General features: G+C 65.1%; 3 protein-coding genes across 6 annotated transcripts; 1 reads left to right on the forward strand and 2 right to left on the reverse strand.

Annotated features, from left to right (window-relative positions):
- Positions 1 to 184: 184 nt before the first annotated feature.
- SPAG7 (sperm associated antigen 7) lies at positions 185 to 2,270 on the reverse strand. Its single transcript, XM_066340489.1, has 7 exons — positions 2,091 to 2,270; positions 1,617 to 1,684; positions 1,448 to 1,536; positions 1,084 to 1,168; positions 919 to 1,008; positions 581 to 737; positions 185 to 417 (listed from the first exon to the last, which is right to left on the reverse strand). Exons 1-7 carry the CDS (start codon positions 2,239 to 2,241, stop codon positions 287 to 289), a joined length of 771 nt encoding a protein of 256 aa, XP_066196586.1. The 5' UTR covers positions 2,242 to 2,270; the 3' UTR covers positions 185 to 286.
- A 179-nt stretch (positions 2,271 to 2,449) lies between these two features.
- On the reverse strand, positions 2,450 to 11,219 carry CAMTA2 (calmodulin binding transcription activator 2). 4 transcript variants are annotated; one of them, XM_066340492.1, is made up of 22 exons: positions 11,146 to 11,219; positions 10,652 to 10,741; positions 10,472 to 10,572; positions 10,098 to 10,165; positions 9,880 to 10,015; positions 9,338 to 9,409; positions 9,069 to 9,258; positions 8,475 to 8,615; positions 7,304 to 8,010; positions 7,094 to 7,217; positions 6,878 to 7,015; positions 6,665 to 6,789; positions 6,109 to 6,308; positions 5,841 to 5,919; positions 5,418 to 5,652; positions 4,804 to 4,973; positions 4,512 to 4,732; positions 3,962 to 4,166; positions 3,793 to 3,864; positions 3,260 to 3,402; positions 3,101 to 3,175; positions 2,450 to 2,831 (listed from the first exon to the last, which is right to left on the reverse strand). In XM_066340492.1, the coding sequence occupies exons 2-22, from the start codon at positions 10,680 to 10,682 to the stop codon at positions 2,768 to 2,770; spliced, it is 3,297 nt and encodes a 1,098-aa protein (XP_066196589.1). In that variant the 5' UTR covers positions 10,683 to 10,741; positions 11,146 to 11,219; the 3' UTR covers positions 2,450 to 2,767. The 4 variants fall into 4 exon arrangements, with proteins under 4 accessions (XP_066196589.1, XP_066196587.1, XP_066196588.1 ...); XM_066340490.1 differs by having other exon boundaries at positions 3,101 to 3,402; XM_066340491.1 differs by lacking the exon at positions 11,146 to 11,219 and having other exon boundaries at positions 3,101 to 3,402; positions 10,652 to 10,845.
- A 1,168-nt stretch (positions 11,220 to 12,387) lies between these two features.
- Positions 12,388 to 20,898, forward strand: KIF1C (kinesin family member 1C). Its single transcript, XM_066340511.1, is given in 25 exon segments — positions 12,388 to 12,502; positions 13,560 to 13,683; positions 13,934 to 14,010; positions 14,081 to 14,260; positions 14,346 to 14,411; positions 14,827 to 15,005; positions 15,095 to 15,206; positions 15,754 to 15,831; positions 15,923 to 15,988; positions 16,094 to 16,169; positions 16,247 to 16,325; positions 16,429 to 16,550; positions 17,225 to 17,337; positions 17,448 to 17,527; positions 17,644 to 17,719; positions 17,809 to 17,888; positions 17,976 to 18,070; positions 18,328 to 18,411; positions 18,692 to 18,854; positions 18,938 to 18,995; positions 19,268 to 19,646; positions 19,649 to 19,689; positions 19,691 to 19,906; positions 20,172 to 20,523; positions 20,526 to 20,898. Coding segments are annotated over 24 exon segments (3,012 nt in total). The 5' UTR covers positions 12,388 to 12,502; positions 13,560 to 13,577; the 3' UTR covers positions 20,660 to 20,898.
- The last annotated feature ends 3 nt before the right edge of the window (positions 20,899 to 20,901 follow it).

Raw genomic sequence — 20,901 nt, forward strand, 5'->3', positions numbered from 1 at the left:
CAGGAGGGGGAAGGGCAGCAGGGCCCACCAAGGGGTTACCCCCATAAACTTTGTGAAGTCCTGGAGCTCATGCTGTGTTTGGGAAGCGGGACACACACACACACACACACACACACATGATCTGGGAGATGGGGGTGCCCCCCCTCACTCCAACTGCTCCCCCAAAAGAGACATGGGGACCAGGTGAGGAGACGAGGTGTTTTATCGCCCCCTCCACGTGTCCCCGTCACCCTCTCCCCGCTGTTAAATACCCCTGGGGGGGTACACCCCCACCACCACCCTCCCATCACACACAGGGGCCCCCAGGGCCCCCCCCGGCCCCACCCTCGTCCTCCGCCTGCCGCAGCCGCTTCTTGGCCCGGATCTCGTTCATGGCCTCTTCGATGGAGCGCGTGTCCCGCTTGTTGGCCACCGGCACTGTGGGGGACACAGGAGAGATGCAGGTGGCTGTGACACCCCTCAGGAACCCCCCCAGCACCCCACTGAGAGAGCCCAGGTATCTGAGTGCCCAAAACCTCCCTGGGAAGGGACCCAGGTATGCAGGACACCCCCAAGAACCTCTGGAGGACCCTCTGCTCACCGCAGCCGTACGCCTTGTTGGCCTCCATGGTGCGGGCAGCGGCTTTGGCAGCGTCGGAGCCGATCAGGTGCCGATATTTGTCCTTGTAGTCGTTGGGGGGACCCGGGGGGGCGGGCCCGGACTCTAGCTCTGCCTCCTCCTGCTGCGCTGCCAGCTCCTACGGGTGAGGAGTCAGCAACAAGCCCTGCCCACACCACCCCCCACCCACTCAGGCCACGCCCACCAAGCCCATACCACACCTTTATAAGCCCTGCCCCCACCATGTACGCATGCCACACCCATCTGAACCCCATCCATATCAATTAAATCCCGCCCCATGCCCATGAAGCCCCGCCTACCCGGAGGCGACGCCGCTCTTCAGCTCGGGCCGGGTCCCACTCCTCCCCTCGCCGATACGCCTCCAGCTCCTCGTCGGACGGCGCGAACTCCTGGGGACACCGGTGTCACTGTGTGTTCGCTCACTGCCCCCAGTGTCCCCCACAGTGTCTCCTGCCATCCCCCACCTTTTTGAACACCATTACGTAGCGACTGTCCTCATCATCTCCAAAGGAGAAAGACGTCAGGCCAGCCACCTCTGCCACGTCGTGCCTGGAGGAACATGGAACTGCTGGCACTGGGGTGCCTCCCCACGAGGGTCCCCAACTGCCCCAGGGGTGCTGCCATCCTGGGGTGTTGCTGTCCTACCCCTGTGTCTTGAGTGTCCAATCCCAGTACTGCCCCACAGTGCCACCATCATACCCCCATTTTCCTCCCATTCCCTCAGTGTCCCCACTGTTCTCCCAAGCATGCTCAGTATCATCAGTGTCCCCACTGCCCCACCACTGCCCGCAGAGCAGCCAGTCCTCTCTCAGTCAGGCCCCCACTCACAGGATGCTCCTCTCAATCTTGTTCATGGGCTGGAAACGGCGCCGGGGCTCCCCGGTGGCCTGAATGAACTGGGATACCTCTTGCTCCATCTAGGGATACACGGGCAGGAATTTGTGGGGGCCCATGGGAAGTGTCCCAAATGCCCAGTGATGCTTGTCCCCTCACTCACCCTCTTTCTGAACTCGACCTTCTGGCGCTTCTCTTGCTCCTGCAGCTTCTTCATGCGAGCAGCTTGTTCTGGAGTGGACAAGGAGGGTCAGGTCGGCGGTGACCCCCAAAACCTGGGGGGGAGTGGGCGGGTAGGGGGCGGGGCCAGCACAATCCCGGGAGCGTCACTCAATGAAGCAGGGGCGTGGCCTGGGATGGGCGTGGCGTAGGGCGTGACCTAAGTGTGTAAAGGGTGGGGGCGTGGCCACTGCGAGGGCGTGGCCAGGCGCCCCCTCGTCAATCAGGAAAGCGAGCGCGTGCCCCGGGCACTGCGGGCTGAGCCGGCAGCCCATGGTGGGCGTGGCCTCGCGTCAGGGCGGGTGCCGGGAGTGGGGGGGGGCGCTCTGAGGGCGAAGGGCCGGGACGCGCCGCTCCCCGCCGCGCCCGGTCGGTGGCCCTCCCCCGGTGCCTCCGCGCCCTCCCCGGCCCTGCTGACCCCGAGCCCGGCGCCGCGTCTCGCCATCGGCTGCGGCGGGCGGCCGCTCCATGGAGCTCAGGATGGAACCCAGCAGGTCCAGTTCCGCCATCTTGCGACCGGGCGATGCGTGACGCCGCGCGAGGGCCACGTCCCCGGCGTCGTGCGTCATCGCGTCGGGGACGTCGGAGGGCCCGGCCGCTGGAGAGAATGGGCGTGGTCTGGCCATTAGGGGGCGTGGCTTTCCCTCAAAGGGCGCACCCATCAGAGCCCGCCGGCGCCTTCCCGTGCGGGGCCGCGCCCCCGGCGGTGTCCCCTCCCGGCCACCGTCCCCTGCAGCGTCCCTCCCCACACACAAACACGCACACGGGCGCCGGGTGTTCTATTCCCGCTTCCTCATTTTTTAATGGAACTTTGTACAAAGTGCCCGCACGGGGCGGAGGGGAGTGGGCCATGCGGGGCGGGGTACACGGGCGAGTGGAGAGGGGGCGCGGGGTAGCTCTTCCCCCTTCTTCCCCTGCCCCCAGGCCCTCCGGGGACACCCAGACACACAGAAACGCCTCGAGGGGACAGGAAGATCTCCCCCGCCAAGGCTGAGCTCCCCTGTGAGGGGGTAGTGAGGCGCCCCAATGCCTGGGTCCCCCGTGGGGGGGGGACTGGAGCCCCCCCAGAGCCTGGATCCTCAGTGCGGGGGGAGGTCACGAGGCCAGGCCCCGCGTCTGTAAACTGTCCACCTCCTTGTTCTGCTTTAGCTCCTCCATCCTGAGCGAGGGAACATGAATTGAGGACGAGGGTGTGTCAGGCTCTGTGGAGACTCTGCCCCCACAGTGTCACCTGTCCCCGACCCCCCCCAGCATCACCTGTCTTCACCCACCCCCGTGTGATACCTCCCAGTCTCAACCCATGTCCCTGTGTTGCCCCACAATAACCCCATTTCACCTCAAAACGTTCCTCACTTCCCCTCCCTGTGTCCGACCCAGTCCTCCTCCACCACGTCCCCTCCTCCCTGTGCCTCTGACTCATCCCCGTACCGGTGGCGGCAGCGCCGCAGGAACCTCATGATTTTCCGGGCTGCCTGGTCCTGCGTGAGGGTGAGGAAGGTGCTCCTGGGGGGAATGGAGGGGAGGGTGAGGACTTCTCTGTTGCCAGTACCCCGTGTCCCCAGCGTCCCCCAGTGCCCCTGGTCACACCGGTGCTGGCGGAGGCTGCGGAAGCGCTGCTGGATGAGCACAGCCGCGCGCCGGCGCCGCTGGAATCGCTTCTGCTCCGCGTAGCTCCGGAACTTGCTCTGGATCAGGATGGCGGCCTGCGTCATCCGCTGGAACAGGGCAAACTGGGGGGACACGGGGGACACCAGTGTCACGGCACCCTCAAACAGGGACCCCAATGTCACCCCGCTGTCCCAGCACCTGTGTCATCTGTTCGAACAGACAGAACTGGGGAGACAGAGGGGATACAGAGGGAGGCACCCCAAATCCACCCCAATATCCCCAAGCAACAATCCCCACATCCACATGCTCTGGACCCCAGGCATCCAGAGCCCTCAAAACAGTCCTGAAAATCTGGATGCCTCCCCAACACTCCCCGGGGAGACCCTGTTACCTTCAGAGCAATCCAGGTCAGCTTGTGGGGCAGAGAGAGAGGGTTAGGGGGGGTCCGGGGTGCCCAGGGGGTGCCCAAGAGGGGTCCATAGGGGGTTTTTGGGCCCCCCACACCCCAGTACCTGTTTGTATTTGCGGTAGCAACGCTGGATGACGGCGGCAGCCAGCTCCTGCTGCTCCTTCAGCCTCCGGCCCTGGGGGCAGCGAGGTGGGTGGGGGGGTCAGCAGTGCTGGGGAGGCCCCAGCAGGGCCCCGGGGGGTTTTGGGGTGCCAGGAGCAGGGGGTACGCACCCGGTACTTGCGGAAAGCGCCCTGGACAAGGCGCGCGGCCTCGTAGAGCTCGTGCTGCTCCTGGTCACTGAGGGTCAGCAGGGCCACGGCCCCCCCATCACCCCGTGCCCCCCCTGATGCATTCAGGAACTCAGCCCAGCCTGCGGCTGAAGGGGGGGCCGGCTGCTCAGGGACCCCCAGGGACCCTCGTGAGGCCACCTCCGCTCTGGGGAACACACAGAAGGGTCAGGGGGCGAGGGCTGGCACCCCACAGGAGGACAGGAGACACCCAGGAAGGAATCTGAATGTCACTGGATGTCCCTGAGAGAACACTGTGGTGTTCTCCCAGGAGCCAGGGGATCCCCCCAGAGGGACACTGGGGTTTTGCAGGATGTGGGAAACCCCCACCATGGAGACACTGCAGTAGCATAGGATGTAAAGGACCCTCCCAACAGGATTCTAGATGTCCCAAGCAACGGGATCCCCAAGAGTATCCCGGGGTGCTGCTGGATGTGGGTGACCCCCCCAGGGATCTGAGGGTGCCCCTGGACATCCCCTGACCCCAGAGTACCTGTGAGGAGGCGCGGAGGGACGGTCAACACTCTCCAAGTACGTGGCCAGCCAGGCCATGGCGGCACCAAGCCCTGCTGGCCCAGCCGGCCCCGGTGTCCCCGTTGTCCCCAGGGTCCCCCCTGCTGCTCCCAGTACCCCCGGTGGCCCCCCCGGTGCCTCCTGCTTGATGCGTTCAGGGGTTGCCTCGATGATCTGTCGCGCCAGCGTCACCACCTCGGCCTGGGGACGGGGCACATTGGGACTTTCCTGCCCTAAGGGTGTCCCCAACCCTGGCTGTTCCCCACCTTTACCTGCAGGGTGTCAGAGGGCGGGGCCAGGGCATCCTCAGGGGGGCTGGGGGGCACTGCCACCCCCCAGCTCTCATCCTCAGAGGGGCCAGGGGGGCCAGGGAGCAGCGGGACGGAGCCAGGACCCTCCGAGAGCCCCGATGGGGACGACAGGCTGCTGGCTGTGCTCAGCCCTAGGGACAAGGGGGACATGGCAGGGCATGTCCAGTCTTGGAGAGACACACCCCGAGGGGAAGAGGGGCATGCAGAGCATGGCAAGAGGACAGGGGATACCATGGGGACACACCAGGGACACAAAGAAGCCGAGGAGGACAGAGAACAAGGGGGACATGGGGATGCACAGGGAACACAGGAGCAGTCACAAAGGCCATGGAGGGGGATCCTGGGACACCTGGATACACAGAGATGCTGGGGAAGGACAGGGGACAGGGGGGCACACAGTGGGGAAAGGCTGGAGGGGGACCAGTGATGCCTTTGGGGGCAGGGAGGGAACATGGTGACAGTGACAGGTGTCAGAAGCAGTGAGGGGGCAGTGACACCAGGGAGCCCAGAACAGGACAGTGACAACAGCACACAGTGACAGCAGGCAGGGAGGGTACAAGGTACCAGGGCCATACCTGTGTCGGGACTGGCAGAGAGCGGGGAGGGGATGCGCAGGCCAGGCAGGTGACACCGCGGTGACACCGGTGACACCTGCAGCTCCTCGAGGCGGGTGACCAGGGCCAGATGGCCACGGGCACGTGCCAGGGCCAACGGCAGCCGCCCCAGGGTGTCGGGGACGGCCAGCGCCCGCCGGTCCCAGCGGCACAGCCGCTCCGCCGCCTCCCGGTGCCCCAGGGCACATGCCCACATCTGGGGACACGGAGTCATGTGTCAACACGGGGTCCCCAAGGCGTCCCTTGTCTCGAGATTACATCCCTGGTATCGCTCCAGCCCTTCCGGAGACACCACCCTGTGGCCCATCCCCTTGATGCCGCTGCATTCCCAGCCCTGCCACCACCACGTCTACAGTGCCCCCAAGGTCCTCAGTGTCCCCTTACCAGGGGGGTGCAGGAGAAATGGTCCACGTTGAGAGGGTCGATCTCCTGCTCCAGCTCCAGGCTGTCAACTGCCAGCGCCCTGCAGGGACAGGGAGGGACATGGACAGGTGTCACATCCCCCCAGGGACACAGCCCAGAGAGGGTCACCTCCACTTAGGCATATTTCTTGGGGGGATGCCCATCACTATCCCCACCTCATGCCAGTCCGCATCCCCGACCAGCCCCCACCCCCAGGTGTCCCCAGGTGTCCCCAGGTGTCCTCACTCACCGCCAGCGCCGAAGAGCCTCCACCAGGCTGGCATAGCCCTGGGCGGCCGCCAGGTGCAGCAGCGTCATGCCACGGAACGTCACCCCGTGCACCAGCATCGAGGTCCTCGATGTCCCCAGCGAGGTCCCCAGCCAGCCCGGCTGTGCCATCATGGCCTCACAGATGGCCACCACCCGTGCCTCAAAGGATGACCCTGGCCCCTGACCCCGGGGAGCACGTCAGGGAACGCCAGGACACATAGCAAGGGTGGCACAGGGGGTGGGAGGGAGCATTTGGGACTCCTAGGAGGTGTCAAGGGATAGTGGAGGGGGATAGCGACCAGGGAACTTCAGGCCACTGGGGGACACGGTGAGATGGCGAGGACATCAGTGGACACAAGGGAACGTCAGAGAACATCAGGAGACCCTTATGAACATGAAGGTACGTGGAAGGGCCTAGTGAACACTGATTCCAGCAGATACAAGAGACTCCAGGCAACACCAGAGCACGTTACAGGACATCAGGACACAGGGATCTTCAGGGGCCATGCAGTGACTCAGGTGTTGGGAGGCCTCACCTGCTCGGGGGGAGTCTCGGAGGGGGCTCCCCGTGGGGGCAGAAGGGGTGCAGGGGTGGGCATGGCCCCCAGACGTGTCTCCAGCTGCTCCAGGCGCTCCAGGATGGACAGACGGAACTGGGCCTCTGGAAAAGGGGTGACCCGGGGGGCATGAGCTGCTTCGGGGGAGTCTTCTCCCATTCAAGGGGTGCCTCCTGGGGGGTCCTCACTCACCATCCAGTGCCAGCCAGTCCAGCTGTGCCCCGGCGGGGCCCCGCGCCACCCCCCGTGCCCGGTACTCGAACGGCGCCGCGGCCGAGAGCAGCCGGGGAGGACAGGCCACACGCAGGGCAGCCACTCCGGCCTCGTGGGCTGCGGGGGGACACGGCAGGGGGTCAGCACCGCGGGAAGGGGGGACGCGAGCGGGGACCCCGTCTCGGGGACACTCACGGGGGCAGTAGCAGCGCAGGACGCCCGGCTGGACCAGCGCGGCCGGAACCGAGGTGCGGTCGAAGAGACAGGAGTAGGCACCGGGGTCCCCCCAGGGACCTGTGATCAGCACCTTCACCCCACCCTGAGGGGACACGGCGGGGTCACCGGGCACCCCCGGGGATGGCAGGGGAGGGGGTGATGTGGGGGGACACCCTCCACAGCGCTCACCTCAGGGTACGACCACTCTGGTGAGAAATCGGTGATGGTCACGGGGGGGTCGCTGGGGGGGCTCGTGGGGGAAGAGGGCAGGTGGGGAGTGTGGGGGGGCTCCTGCGGGCTCGGTGGGACCCCCGTGTCCCCTACCAGCAGCTCAGGGAAGGGGAGGGGGAAAGGGGGCTGGGGCAGGGGGGCGGCGCTGAGTTCACAGAGGGGCTCCTGGGGAACTGTGCCCTGTTTTCCCTCCTCTTCCTCCTCCCCCTCCTCCTCCTCCAGTTTGGAGGGAGCGGCCGAGGGCGGGGGGGGCGCACCGGGGGGGGCCTCGGCCTCGCAGCCGTAGGTCTGCCCGCGGCGGGGGCTGTTGAGGAAGCAGTCGGGGTCGAAGGCAGCCGGGGGCGGCGGTGCAGTGGGACAGGTCCCCTCGGGGGTCACCAGGTGCTGGCTGGGCGTCAGGCCCAGCGGCTGCTCGGGCCCCCCCGGCGCTGCCCCCCCACCCAAACTGGCCACCACCAGGAGCGGGAGCCCTGCCGCGGGAGGAAACGGGGGGGCTCCTCGGGGCCCCTCGGGGGGTACGGTGCCCCCCCCCAGGCCTGGGGAGGGCTGGGTGGTGTCAGGGGAGGAGGGGGCGGGTTTGGGGGGGTCCCCCGGCGCGCCCCCCCGCTCCACTTTGGGGGAGATGATGCGGTGTTTGGTGCTGCCGCACTTGTGGCGGGACGTGCCTGTGGGGGGCAAGGGGGGGCGTTAGCCGGGGACAGAGAGGGTCTGGGGGGAGATTTCGGGGTTTCAAGGAAAGTCCTGAGGGGAATCTGGGAAGATCCCGAAGAGATTCAGGATGTTCCAAGGGTGTTCAGGGTGACCAGAGGAATTTGGCGCTGTCCTGAGGGGTTTGGGGCAGTTCTACGTGGCTGCAAAGGACAGTTTTGGGGTCGCAGGGGCTGTTCTGGGGCTCCCAAGGGTTTCTGGGGAGTCACAAGGGGGATCAGGGCATCGCAGTGGGTTTGGGTGGATCCCAGGGAGGGTTCAGGAGTACCCCAGGAAGAAGGAGGAGGGAGGTCCTGGGAGGATGGGATGGGAGTCCCAGTGGGGTCCCCAGGGGTTTGGGGGTACCATTGAGCTGGAGGAGCCCCAGGAAGCGGCGGTGGGTTCCCTAGGGATCGGGGGGTTCTGGGGGGTGTTCTCTCACCCAGCCCCCTGGCGCAGAGGCAGGCGTGGGTCCGGGGGGGCGGCCGGGCCTGGTGCCGCTCCAGGACGTGCTGCACCAGCTGCTCCAGGGACAGCCCAGGGGGGGCTCCCCCATTCCCACAGCCCCACTTCACCCCGTGGACTGCAGGAGAGAGCAGAAAAATCCCTCAGGAAGGGAGTTGTGTGGTGCACTCACTATCCAGCCCCCCCAGAAAGAGCCACACGCACCCCCCTGCCTCGGCCCCACTTCATCCTGCAGGAAAGCAAGGGCAAAATTCCTCAAGAAAGGGCTTTGGGGTGTCCTCCCCAACCCTCCAAAACCAGCTTTATGCTGCTCCAGTTCTACTCCATCCCACAGGCAAAGGGGGGCAAAATCACACCAAGAGGGGCTTTGCGGGCATCCTCCCCCTCCCCAGCCCCACTTTATCCTGTAAACTTTGTGAAAGGGGCAAACAAATCTGTCAGAAAAAAGTGATTTAGGCCGCTCTCTCCCAAAATGCCAAGCCCCTCCCCTCCCATTCCCACAACCTCACTTCTCCCCATAACCACGGGTAAAATCCCTCTGGGAAAGGCTCTGGAGCAGCCCCCCACTCACACATGGGGCGCAGCTGGGCCACCAGCTCCTCCTGGGACCACTTGAGCCACTCGCGGGGGTCGGCGGTGGCGGCGCAGATCGGGGGGGCCCCGGCGCACAGGGGGGGGCTGCAGAGCTGGGGGGCGCAGGGGCAGCCACACTCCTCCATGGCCGGCACGTTCAGGTAGTGAACCAGGACGATGTCGGGGTTCTGGGGGCACAGAGGGGTGCTGGGGAGGGCCTGGGGAGGGTCTGGGTGGGTTGAGGGGGGTCCCGGTGCCCCCCGTTACCTGCAGCAGCCAGTAGCAGCGGCGGTGGAAGGTGGGGACGATGGAGGAGTGGACGTAGCAGCCGTAGAGGCACTGGGGGGACAGCGTGGATTGGGGGACCCTGCTGCCTTGATAAGAAGCCCCAAAGCAGCCTTTGCAGGAATACCCACATCCCGTGGAGGGTCTTACATACACGCAGGTACGGAGGACCCCAAACTTTCTGGAGGAGCCTGACACCCCCAAACCACTCCCCTGGTGGTCCCGACACCCCTAAACCACCAACTAGGGGAGCTCCCAGCACCTTTACACAAACAGATGGGGATCATGGACCACCTAAACTACCCACTGGGTGTCCCCAGCACACCAGAACTGTCCCTTGAGGGCACCCAGCACCCTCTGAGCCCCCTCTCAACATCCTCATGTCCCTCCCTGTGCATTCCCAGCCACCCCCTCCCAGCTCCCCACACCTGAACCAGGGGCAGTTTTATGGATAAACTTTGGGGGGCATCAGGTGCTTTTTTGGGGAGGGGTCGAGCTCTGTTTTGGGTTTCCCCGCCTCCTACCTCCACCCCTTGCACCTTCAGCTTCATGTGGTCCTCGCGCGTCGTCTTCCCATCCTTGCGTTTTTTCCAGCAATATCCGTCCTTGCGGTACTTGACCTTCTTCCGGTTGTACAGGATCACCGACCCGTTCTGTGGCCTGGACACGGGGTCAGGGGGCCCCCCGGGAGCCCCCAGGGCACCCTCCCAGCCCCCCAGGGCACCCCCCCGGTCCCCCCCACCTGGTTTTTGGGGAGCACGAGAGCCACTCGTCGTGTTTTTCAAAGGTGATGAGGTACGAGGCAATTTCCTGGGGGAACAAGTGGCCCATTTGTGTCCTCTGTCCCTCCGGTCCCCCACCCACTGTATCACTCCGTTGTTCCACCCCTGCTGACACACTGTCCCACTGTCTTGACGTCCCCTGTCCTGCCACATTCCCACCATCCCCAGCCAACCCCACCCTCTCGGGTCCCTTTAATGCCCCTTCCCTGTGTCCCCACATCCCCTCCCACATCTCCAAGTGCCTCCTGTACACTCCGCGTCCCTTCCACGCCCCATTCCCGTGTCCCCACATCCCTTCCTGCGAGCACCCCACGTCCCCTTGTGCCCCCCCCACCTCGTTGGTGTTCCAGCGCAGCTGCTCCTTGGGGAGGACTGGACATTTGGGCAAACATTCCACCAGCTTCCGGGGCAGGAAAACCTTCAGGTGGCTCCTCTCTGCCAGGGGGAGGGCTCGATGTCCCCACCGTGCATCGTCCCCGTCCCCCGTGCCCGCTGTGTGTCCCCTTCCCCTTACCAGAGACCTCGGGGGGGTCCTTGCTGGTCATCTCGGAGCATGCGCGGGGCCCTCAGGGCTCCCCTCGGGGGGCACGGCAAGGGCTGGAACCTGCAGGGACCACCCAAAACCGGGTGATGGGGCGGAGGAATAACGGGATGACATCGCGGGGGGGACACGGGACCAGGGACCCCGTCACCATTCCCAGCACCCTCCTCTACTACACCCAGTATCTCTGCCCCATATCCCCCCGTGCCTGCCCCACGGCACCTCACATCCCTCCCCTATAACCCCACACATCCCTCGCCGCTGCACTCCACAGCCGTGACCCGTCCCCCCATCTCTGCCCCACTGCACCCCGCATCTCTGCCCTACATCCCCCCCACATCTCCACCCTCCAGCCCCACACCCCGCCCCACGGCAGCCCCACACGCCCCCCCAATGGCACCCCCCCATCCCCGCCCCACACCCCCCCGGCCCCGCCCTCGGCCCCGCCCCGGCCCCCTCGGCCCCACCTGGCGCCTCAGGGCCGCCGCCGCCGCCCCCGCCCCCGCTGCCCGCCGCCATCTTCCCGCCCGCCGGGGGCCAGCGCCGACGGCGCCGCCGGCGCGTGACGTAGGCGCGCAAGGGGGCGGGGCCGCGCCGCCGGGTGTGGGCGGGGCCCGCGGCGGTGGGCGTGGCCAGGGTCGGGTGGGGGCATTCGGGGTCGTGTGGGCGGGGAGACGCCTGACAAAAAGCATGGTTAGTTAAATTGTGTAAGTCCGGCGCTAGCACCCACGTTTTTCATAATACGGACGAATTCACACGCATTCAGCCCTATCAACACGATCACCTCTACGATTAGTCATTTATTCCTGCTATTTACGCCAGTTATTCCCTCAGACTACGTAACTACTAAATAATAATGTTTCCAGCTGTATGAAACGTACCATTAGTACCGAAAATAAACTTTCTTAAGGCGATTGTGAGGTCATTTTGAAGGTTTGGAGGTCTGCAGCCATTTTTGGGCCCTACCTGGAGTAGGGGCCAAGGGTTCTCTGTGTCTTGGGGGTGTCCTGAGGGTAAATCGAAGACAAATGGGGGGAAATGGAGGGCAAAATAAGACAAAAAAATTAGGGAAAGCGGGGCACGGGAAAAAAGGTAGAAGCAGGAAAATGGGGTAAAGGGTGAGGGAGAGGGAAATGAGGCAAAAAAGAAGAAAAGCGTGAGAAGAAATTGGGAGAAAAGGTGAGGGAATAGTGGAGCAAGTGACTGAAAAAAACAAGGAGATAAGCGTGTAAAATTTAGAAATGCAGGGAAAGGTCTCAGGAGAAAAATGGGGAAAAGCATGATGAGAAAAGGGCCAGAATGGGGACAAAGTGTAAGGGAAAAATATGTGAGTGAAAGGAGAAGGAAAAGGAAGAAAAGTGAGGAAAAAAACCTGAGAAGCTGAGGGAAAATGAACTGAAAATCGTGGTAAAAAAAATGTAAGGAAACTTGAAGGAAAAGAGAAAGGAAAAAACAACGAGAAAATTGAGAACATGAAGAAAAAATGGGGAATACCCTGCAGAAAAAAAAAAAAAAAAAAAAAAAAAAAAAAAAAAAAAAAAAAAGAGAGAGGGAGAGAGAAACGTGAGGGGAAAATCCTGAGGGGAAAAAGGCGGGAAAAGCCTCCCCGGCTGTAGGGCCCATCCGCACACCATTGCCCCTTTAAGAAGGGGCGGGGCCTGATGCCCCGCCCCTCGCGCCCCGCCCCAGGCCCCGCCCCCCGCCCCGCCCCGCCGGGCCCGGGCGCGGCCGCCGCCCCGGAGCCGCCGCGGAGCCCCGGTGGGGACAGCGCCAGGCGCGGCCCGGGACAGCCCCGGGCCGAGGGCATGCGGCACCGCGGGGCCGGTGAGCGGCAGCGGCGGGCCTTGAGGGCGCAGGCTTGGGAGATCTCAGGGAGCAAATTTATGGGGCTCTCGTGGGGGGGTTTAGCCGGGCTATAGGGGGTCTTAGGGGGGTCCGAGGGGTGTGGAAAGTGGGTTTAGGGAGCTGCCGGGGACCTAGGGGTAGATTTAGAGGGGCTTTGGGGGTGTCTTGGAGGTGTGGGTTTAGGGGGTGTCACGGGGGTTCGAGGGGGCTCTGGTCCCTAAAAAGCGAGTTTAGGGATCCTATATGGGAGTTTAGGGAGTTATAGGGGTGTAGGAATTTGGCTTAGAGGGAACACAGGGTTATAAGAGCAGGTTTAGGGGAACTCTGGGGGAAGTTGAGGAATCTCAGGGTTCCTGGGCAGGTAGGGGTCAGGTGCAGGGGTCCCACTGGGGGTTTGAGGGATCTGAGGGCTGGAGAGAGTGAGTTTATGGGACGATACGGGTGTAGAGTCAGGTTTAGAAAAGCTGTAGTTGTGTTTGGGGGTGTCTCGGGGTGTAGAGGCGGATTTAGGGGTGCTGATGCCAGCGTTGGGCCTCTCGGGGTCACAGGGTCACAGCCTTTGTTTCCCATGGTGGGGGGGCTCAGGCCCGGAGATGGGACCCCGCATTTTGGGGGGGGGGTCAGTGGCAGCCGCGGGCGGGGTGTGGGGTGTCACGTGCTGTTTACACTGCCCTGGAATCACCCGGGAACTGGGAGATCCAGAGGCGACCTCTCACCCCCCCTCTTCCTCTTTCCCTACCCCAAATCCCACCCTTTGCCCCCAGCCCTGACCTTTGACCCCGCCAAGGTGCCACCTGTGCTTTGGAGGTGCTGGGGACGGTCGGGCTGGGGGCTCTTTCATCACCACCTCACCCGGCACCGCCCCGGGTTTATTTTTAGGGCTCTCCTTGGGCGGGATTGAGGGTGGGACACGGATCCGGCCCCCCCTTTCCCTCCCTGCAGCCCTGGCTGGGGCATTGCTGGGGGTGGGCATGAGCGGGGGTCCCCCGCAGCTGGCACAGGGGTCCCGGCGGGTGACGTTCCTGTGTCACCCCAGGGTGACGCTGCCGGGGGCATGGCGGGCGCCTCGGTGAAGGTGGCGGTCAGAGTCCGGCCCTTCAGCGCGCGGGAGAGCAGCCGCCAGGCCAAGTGCGTTATCCAGATGCAAGGAAACACCACCTGTGAGTGAGGGGCGCGCGGGAGGAGGGTCTCAAGAGGGAACGACCCCCCCCCAGGGGTGGGGGATTGCGGTGTGGGACCCCCCCACCCCGTCCCCGTCCTTGTCCCGTGCTGGCCTCGGGCCCAGAGGACCAGCTGCCGCCGGGCTAAAAATAGCAACGGGGAGGTTTTTTGGGGGGGGTGACGGTGCTGTGGGGGTTGGGGGTGACGTGGGGGGGTCACCCCAAGCCCGTTGTCACCTCCCCACCGCAGGCATCACCAACCCCAAGCTCCCCAAAGACGCCACCAAACACTTCACCTTCGACTACTCGTACTGGTCCCACACCTCGGTGAGTGCCTGGGGCAGGTGCCAGGGGACCCTCGGGGGGCTCCGGGGGTCCCTCACTCACTCCCCCGCAGGAGGAGGACCCCAACTTCGCCTCGCAGCGCCGGGTGTACCAGGATATCGGGGAGGAGATGCTGGCGCACGCCTTCGAGGGCTACAACGTCTGCATCCTGGCCTACGGCCAGACCGGCGCCGGCAAGTCCTACACCATGATGGGGCGGCAGGAGCCGGGGCAGCGCGGGATTATCCCGCAGGTCCGGGGCCTGGGGGGGCTCCCGAGGGGCTTGGGAAGGGCTGGAGCCCCCCCACAGCCCCCAGCTCAACGCTGCTCGCCTGCAGCTCTGCGAGGATCTGTTCACCCGTGTTGCTCGGGAAGAGTCACCTGAACTTTCTTTTTCTGTGGAGGTGAGAGGGATTTGGGAGTTGGGGAAGTGTCTCCTGAGCTCCCCTTCTCTGTGGAGGTGAGGGGGGTTTGAGGGTTCAGGGTATGACCCCCGGCTTGCAGACCTCCCCCGGCAATTTGGGTGTTCAGCTCTTGCAGACTCACCCCACAGCCTTCACAGCAGTTTGGGGGTTCATCTGCTACCCAGCCCAACATTTTGGGGATTCAGCTGTGCCCCCAGCCCAGCAGTTTGGTAGCTTCCCCCATCACCATTCCAGGGATTCCTCCCCCAACATCCCCAGCAATCTAGGGGTGTGCCCCCAAAGTTGGGCTTTCACTTGCTCCCGGTTTGGATCTTTTCCTCCCCACCATTTTGTGGTTTCACCCCCTGACCTCCACGGCTTTTGGGGACCCTCCTGACCGTGTTGGGGCCCCCAGGTGAGCTACCTGGAGATCTACTGCGAGCGGGTGCGGGACCTGCTGAACCCCAAGAGCCGAGGGGGGCTGCGGGTGCGGGAGCACCCCCTGCTCGGACCCTACGTGCAGGACCTGTCCCGTCTCGCCGTCGCCTCCTTCGCCGACATCGCCGACCTCATGGACAGCGGCAACAAGGCCAGGTGTGGGCACGGAGGGCCACGGGGGCACCCCCCAAAGCCCCCCAAACGCCCCCCCCAGGCACCGAGGGTTCCCCCAAACTCCCCCGCAGGACAGTGGCAGCCACGAACATGAACGAAACGAGCAGCCGCTCGCACGCCGTGTTCACCATCGTGTTCAGCCAGCGCCGCCGGGACCCGCTCAGCGACCTCACCACGGAGAAGGTCAGGGGAGCCCCAGAGTCACCCCCGAAATCTGTCCCGCCCCAAAATCCCCCTGAAATCGCCCCCTGCGTTCTCCCAAGTACCCCCCAAAATTAGCTGTCATCTTCAGTCGGCACCCGCTGATACTGCTGGGTGATCTCACTGCAAGGAAGGCCAGGGTGCCCCAAAATCCCTGAGACTCCCCTAAAGTCTCCACTAAATCCCACCTCCAAAAGCACCGCCCGAATCCACCCTTAGAACCCACAAAACAACCCCCAAAATCCAGGCCATCACCCATCATTCTCCCTGAGTTACCCCAAATTCCATGCTGAATTCCCCCACGCTCCTGAAAATATCCCCAAATCCCCACTAAACCTCCTCCAAACCCCTCCCAAACACACCCAAATTTCCTCCACATCCCTGCCATTCTCTCCACTCCCTCAAATCACTCCACAATTCCACAACACCACCCCAAACCCCCCCAAATTCCCCCCCCAAATCCCCTCACACCCCCATTTCGCCCCGGAATTCCCTCCTAGATCCCCCCAAATCCCCCTGCCCCCCCCAGGTGAGCCGCATCAGCCTGGTGGACTTGGCAGGCAGTGAACGCGCCGACACCTCGGGGGCCAAGGGCATCCGCCTCAAGGTGAGCCGTGACCCCCTGCACCCCACAAAAAGAGGGGGTGACTCCCCCCGGGGCCCTTCTGAGCCTTGCTCCTCTTCCTCCCTGCCCCCAGGAAGGCGCCAACATCAACAAGTCCCTGACCACTCTGGGCAAGGTCATCTCTGCCCTGGCCGAGGCGGTGAGTCTGGGGGTCACCCCTCTACTTGCAGCCACCCTCGGGGGTCTCCTCCTTTTGTGGGGAGCCCTCAGGACCCTCCTGTTCCCTCTTCCCCCTCCCCAACAGACCAGCAAGAAGAAGAAGCCAGATTTCATCCCGTACAGGGACTCGGTGCTGACGTGGCTGCTGAAGGAGAACCTGGGTGGGTTTGGGGAGGAGCAGGGTGGGGCACGAGGAGGTTTTTCGGGGTTCCCAGCCCCGCTAACAGTGTCCCCACAGGCGGGAACTCCCGCACAGCCATGATCGCGGCGCTGAGCCCGGCCGACAGCAACTACGAGGAGACGCTGAGCACCCTTCGGTGAGGGAGAGGAGGGCAGCTCTGGGGGGCTCTCGTTGGGTTTTGGGGTGCGGGGAGGGGCGGCCCCAGCCCTGATCCTGCCCTTTTTCTCCCTGACTCCCAGCTACGCCGACCGCACGAAGCAGATCCGGTGCCACGCCGTGATCAACGAGGACCCGAACGCGCGGCTGATCCGGGAGCTGCGGGAGGAGGTGACACGGCTGCGGGAGCTGCTCAGTGCCCAGGGTGAGGGGCTGTGGTGGGGATTTCTCGGGGCTGTGATGGGCCTTTAGGGGTTTTGAGAGGCCACAGGAGCTGCTCAGTGCCCAGGTGGAGGGGCTGTGATGGGCCTTTAGGGGTTTTGAGAGGCCACAGGAGCTGGTCGGTGCCCAGGGTGAGGGGCTGTGATGGGGATTTCTCGGGGCTGGTGAGGGCCTTTAGGGGTTTTGAGAGGCCATGGGAGCTGCTCAGTGCCCAGGGTGAGGGGCTGTGGTGGGGAGTTTTTGGGGCTGTGATGGGCCTTTAGGGGTTTTGAGAGGCCACAGGAGCTGGTCGGTGCCAGGGTGAGGGGCTGTGATGGGGCTTTAGGGGTTTTGAGATGCCATGGGAGCTGCTCAGTGCCCAGGGTGAGGGGCTGGGCAGGGTTTGGGGTTGTGAGGATGGAGTTAAAGGGGTGTTGTGGGGTCTAGGGGTGAGATTTAGGGGATTTTACAGTGGGGATGGATTTGGGGTATTGGTTGCAGAGGGGTTTTAGGGGGAGAAGAGATTTGGGGGCAGAGCTAAGGTGGGCTTTGGGGGCACAAGGGGTCTAGGGGACAGTGTGGGGGGCACAGCTGTGCTGCTGGGGGGACAGTGAGGGTTTGATATGGGGTGCAGGAGGCAACACGCCCCCCCCAAAACAGGCCCCCATCTTCCCCCAGGTCTCCAAGACACCACTGTCTCTGCCCCCCCTGCCACAACATCCCCCACCCTCAACGGGGGTCCGGGGCTGGAACCCCCCCTGGGCCCTACCGAGGCCATGGAGCGACTGCAGGTGACCCTAAAACACCTTCCAGCCCCTCCCCTGATCCACAGGGCCCCAGGGGGTCTGAGACCCCCTCCCCCAAACTGTGGGGGCCCCCCCACAATCGTTGCTCCCCCCAGGAGACGGAGAAAATCATCGCGGAGCTCAACGAGACGTGGGAGGAGAAACTGCGACGGACAGAGGCCCTGAGGCTGGAGCGGTGAGGGGGCCCCAAACCCCCACCACGACCCCCAAAACGTTCCCACAGCCCCTCAAAGCCCTCTGGGCCCCCCTACACTGTCTTGCCTCGCCCCCCAATTCCCTGTGCTCCCCCAGGGAAGCTCTGCTGGCTGAGATGGGGGTGGCTCTGCGGGAGGACGGTGGCACCGTCGGCGTGTTCTCCCCCAAAAAGGTGAGTCAGAGGGGGCTGGGGGACCCCACCGTGAGGGACCCCACCCACCCTGACTCTGCTTTTATTTTTGTGCCCCCCTCTGCCAAAAGACCCCGCACTTAGTGAACCTCAACGAGGACCCACTGATGTCCGAGTGCCTCCTGTACCACATCAAGGACGGTGTGACCAAGTGAGTGGGGGGGCTGCGGCACCCCCGAACCCCCTCTGGCCACCCCCCCAGGCCACTTGGGCCCCCCTCAACTTGCCCCCATTCCAGGGTGGGCCAGGTGGATGTGGACATCAAGCTGTCAGGGCCGTTCATCCGGGAGCAGCACTGCCTCTTCCGCAGCCGCCCCGACCCCTCGGGGGAAGGTACGGAATTCAGCAGGGGGGGCGCCAGATTTTGGGGTGCCCCCCTTGCCCAACCCCCTCCCGGCACACCTTAATTCCTCTTTCTCCCCCCCCAAACGCTGCCACTGGAGCAGGTCACCAAGGCCCCCCCAGGTACCGCTCCCCCCGTGCCGGTGGGGCTGGGGGGTTTGGGGCAGTGGGGGGTGGGATTTGGGGGTTCCCCTGCCTCAGTTTAGCGGGGAGGTGACTCGCCTTCCCTTTGTTGTCTCCTCCTGAAGTTGTGGTGACCCTGGAGCCGTGCGAGGGGGCTGAGACCTACGTCAACGGGAAGCAGGTGACGGAGCCGGTGGTGCTCAAGTCGGGTAGGGACCCCCAAAGCCCTCCCAGATCTCTGTGTGTCTCCCCAAAATCCCCCCTCAGATCCCTGTGGCTCTCGCTTGAACCCTCCCAAAAATCTCAGCGTACCCCTCCCCAAACTCCCTCAACCTCCCACGAATCCTGTGTCACCCCCAAATTTTCTCTCTAATCCATTATGACACTCTCAACCCTCCGCTTCCCACCTAAATCCCCCCAAAACCCCTATGACCCTGCCCAAATCTCCCCTCAATCCCCCTGTGACCCCTCCACCTCTCCCCAAACCAGGCCACCGCCTAATTTTGGGGAAGAACCACGTGTTCCGCTTCACGCACCCGGAGCAGGCGCGGCGGGGAGCGGGAACGGGGGGCGTCCCCTGGGCCCCCCCGGACTGGAACCTGGCACAGCGAGAGCTGCTGGAGCAGCAGGGCATCGACATGCGTCTCCAGAGGTGGGGATGTACCCCGGGGGACACTTGGGGGTCTGCCCCGGGGGTGCTCTGGGGGCTCATCCTGTGTGTGTCCCCCACCCCAGGCTCCAGGACCTGGAGAACCAACCCCAGCTGGAGAAGGAAGTGTCCGAGCAGCCGCAGGTGAGGGAGGCATCCTTTGGGAATTCTGGGCTTCCCTGTGAGCACCCTGGGTTCCCCTAGTGTCCCCTGAGTGTTCGACAGGCGTCCCGTAGATAGTCTCTGATCGTTACAGGATGTAGTTGGGTGGCCCCTGGTGTCACAGCTGTCCCCTGGGTCCCTCTAGTGTCCCGTGAGTGTCGTGGACGTGTCTCGGGGTTTTCTGGGTATCCCTCGGGGCTGTTTTCAGGTGTCCACGCTGGGCAGCTCCCACCTTCTCCGTGTCCCCCCCGCAGCCCCCCGCCGCTGACGACCCCCGGTGCTACGAGGCCGGCTGGCGCCTGATCTCGTCGCTGCGCCAGGCGCTGCCGGCGCCCGCCGTGCGCTCGGTGCTGCGCCGCGCCGGGCTCCCGCTGCCGGCCCCGGGAAAGCGCCGGGAGCCGCTGCGCGTCTACCAGATCCCGCAGCGCCGCCGGGGATCCCCCACCCCGGCCTCGCCGTCCCCGTCGCCGTCGCCGTCGCCGTGGGTGACCATGGCCGACCTGAAGGCTCAGGCCGTGCGGGAGCTGAGCCTGGAGGTGGCCCTGCGGGAGCCGCGGCCGGCGCGCCGGGAGCTGGAGGCGCTGAGCCTGGCGCGGCTGCGGGAGCTGTGCCGGCGCCACGGAAAACGGGAGCCACGGAGCGCGACGGCTGGCGGGCGGTGGCCAGGGACGTGTGGGGACGCCGTGGGCGGCGGCGAGGAGGACGAGGGCGGCGGCGGCGGCGGTGGTGGTCCCGGCGAGCAGGTGAGCGAGGTGGAGGGGCTGCGGCTGCACCTGGACAGGCTGGCGGGGATCCTGCGGGAGGTGAAGCGGCAGAACAGCGCCAAGGACGAGCAGATCCGCGCCCTTCGCGACCGCGTGGGGCAGATGGAGCGCGTCATCCCGCTGCCGCCGGTGAGGGTCTGCCTCGCGTACCTGACCCGCGGCACCCCCGAAGACCCCCGGCGTGGGGGTCTGCCCGCCCACGGCCCTGAGTGTGCCCATCCACCCTTCCGTGGGTCCCCCGCAGCACCCCGCGACCCCCTAACGGAGATCCGAGCTGCCCCACGCAGCGCTCTGATGCCACAAATCCGCCCCTTGACGCCCCAAAATTGTCCCTGTCACCCCCGCAGCCCCCCACACCAGACTCCTCTAACCCCTCTCTCCTCCCCTCCTTCAGGACGATGGTGACGAGGCTGAGCCGCCCCCCCAAGAAGCCCCCCAAGAAGCCCCCCAGGAGCGCCCCCAGCCCAGCACGGACGGAGGGTCTCCGCCGCCCTCGCCCCCGTCGGCGGCGGCGGCGCGGCTGTGCCGGCTCATGGAGCAGGACCCGGCGTTCCGGCGGGGGCGGCTGCGCTGGCTGCGCCAGGAGCAGGCCCGGCTCATGGGGGGCGGCCCGCAGACCCCCCAGAGCCCTCGCCGGCCCCCGCGCTTCCACCCGGCCCCCCAGGACTCCAAGCTGCGTTTCCCCTTCAAGAGCAACCCCCAGCACCGCCTGGCTTGGGGGCCGGGGGGGACTGCCCCCAAGCCGAAAACAGCCCCCCCCCGCCGCCCCCTCCCTCGGGGCGTCCCCGCCGGGGGTCCCTGGACGGGGGGTCCCCACCCCCGCCCCGTGTCCGCCGCCAGCGCTCCGCTCCCGACCTGAAGGCGCGGGGCCCCATCCCGTAGCGGGTGTGGGATTTTGGGGGCGCGCCCTCCCCCAGAATGGACAATCACGGCCTCTCCGCCCCCCTCCCCACAATCGGGGGGATGTCCCCGCCGGGGAGGCGCCCAGCTGCTGTCACACTGCCCCCCCCCGTGTGTGTGTGTGTCTGTGGGAGGGGCCCTCGGGCAGGAGGACCCCGCTTCTTACGGGGGAGTCCCTAATTAATTGTGGCGATCCCGCTAATTAAAAAGAAGCGCCTCTTTTG

The sequence above is a fragment of the Sylvia atricapilla genome, unplaced genomic scaffold, assembly GCF_009819655.1.
Source record: "Sylvia atricapilla isolate bSylAtr1 unplaced genomic scaffold, bSylAtr1.pri scaffold_95_arrow_ctg1, whole genome shotgun sequence".
NCBI classification, from domain to species: domain Eukaryota; kingdom Metazoa; phylum Chordata; class Aves; order Passeriformes; family Sylviidae; genus Sylvia; species Sylvia atricapilla.

Excerpts from the sequence above, each read along its gene's own strand:
- SPAG7 (XM_066340489.1), bottom strand. The coding sequence starts at position 2,241 with ATGACGCACGACGCCGGGGACGTGGCCCTCGCGCGGCGTCACGCATCG. Across the intron at positions 1,169-1,447 it reads AAGATTGAGAGGAGCATCCT|GCACGACGTGGCAGAGGTGG; the intron begins GTGAGTGGGGGC and ends ATGTTCCTCCAG. Across the intron at positions 738-918 it reads AAGAGCGGCGTCGCCTCCGG|GAGCTGGCAGCGCAGCAGGA; the intron begins GTAGGCGGGGCT and ends CCTCACCCGTAG.
- CAMTA2 (XM_066340490.1), bottom strand. The coding sequence starts at position 10,682 with ATGACCAGCAAGGACCCCCCCGAGGTCTCTG. Across the intron at positions 10,016-10,097 it reads TCGTGCTCCCCAAAAACCAG|GCCACAGAACGGGTCGGTGA; the intron begins GTGGGGGGGACC and ends CCCCGTGTCCAG. Across the intron at positions 4,167-4,511 it reads CCCTCCGCGCCTCCTCACAG|AGCGGAGGTGGCCTCACGAG; the intron begins GTACTCTGGGGT and ends TGTGTTCCCCAG.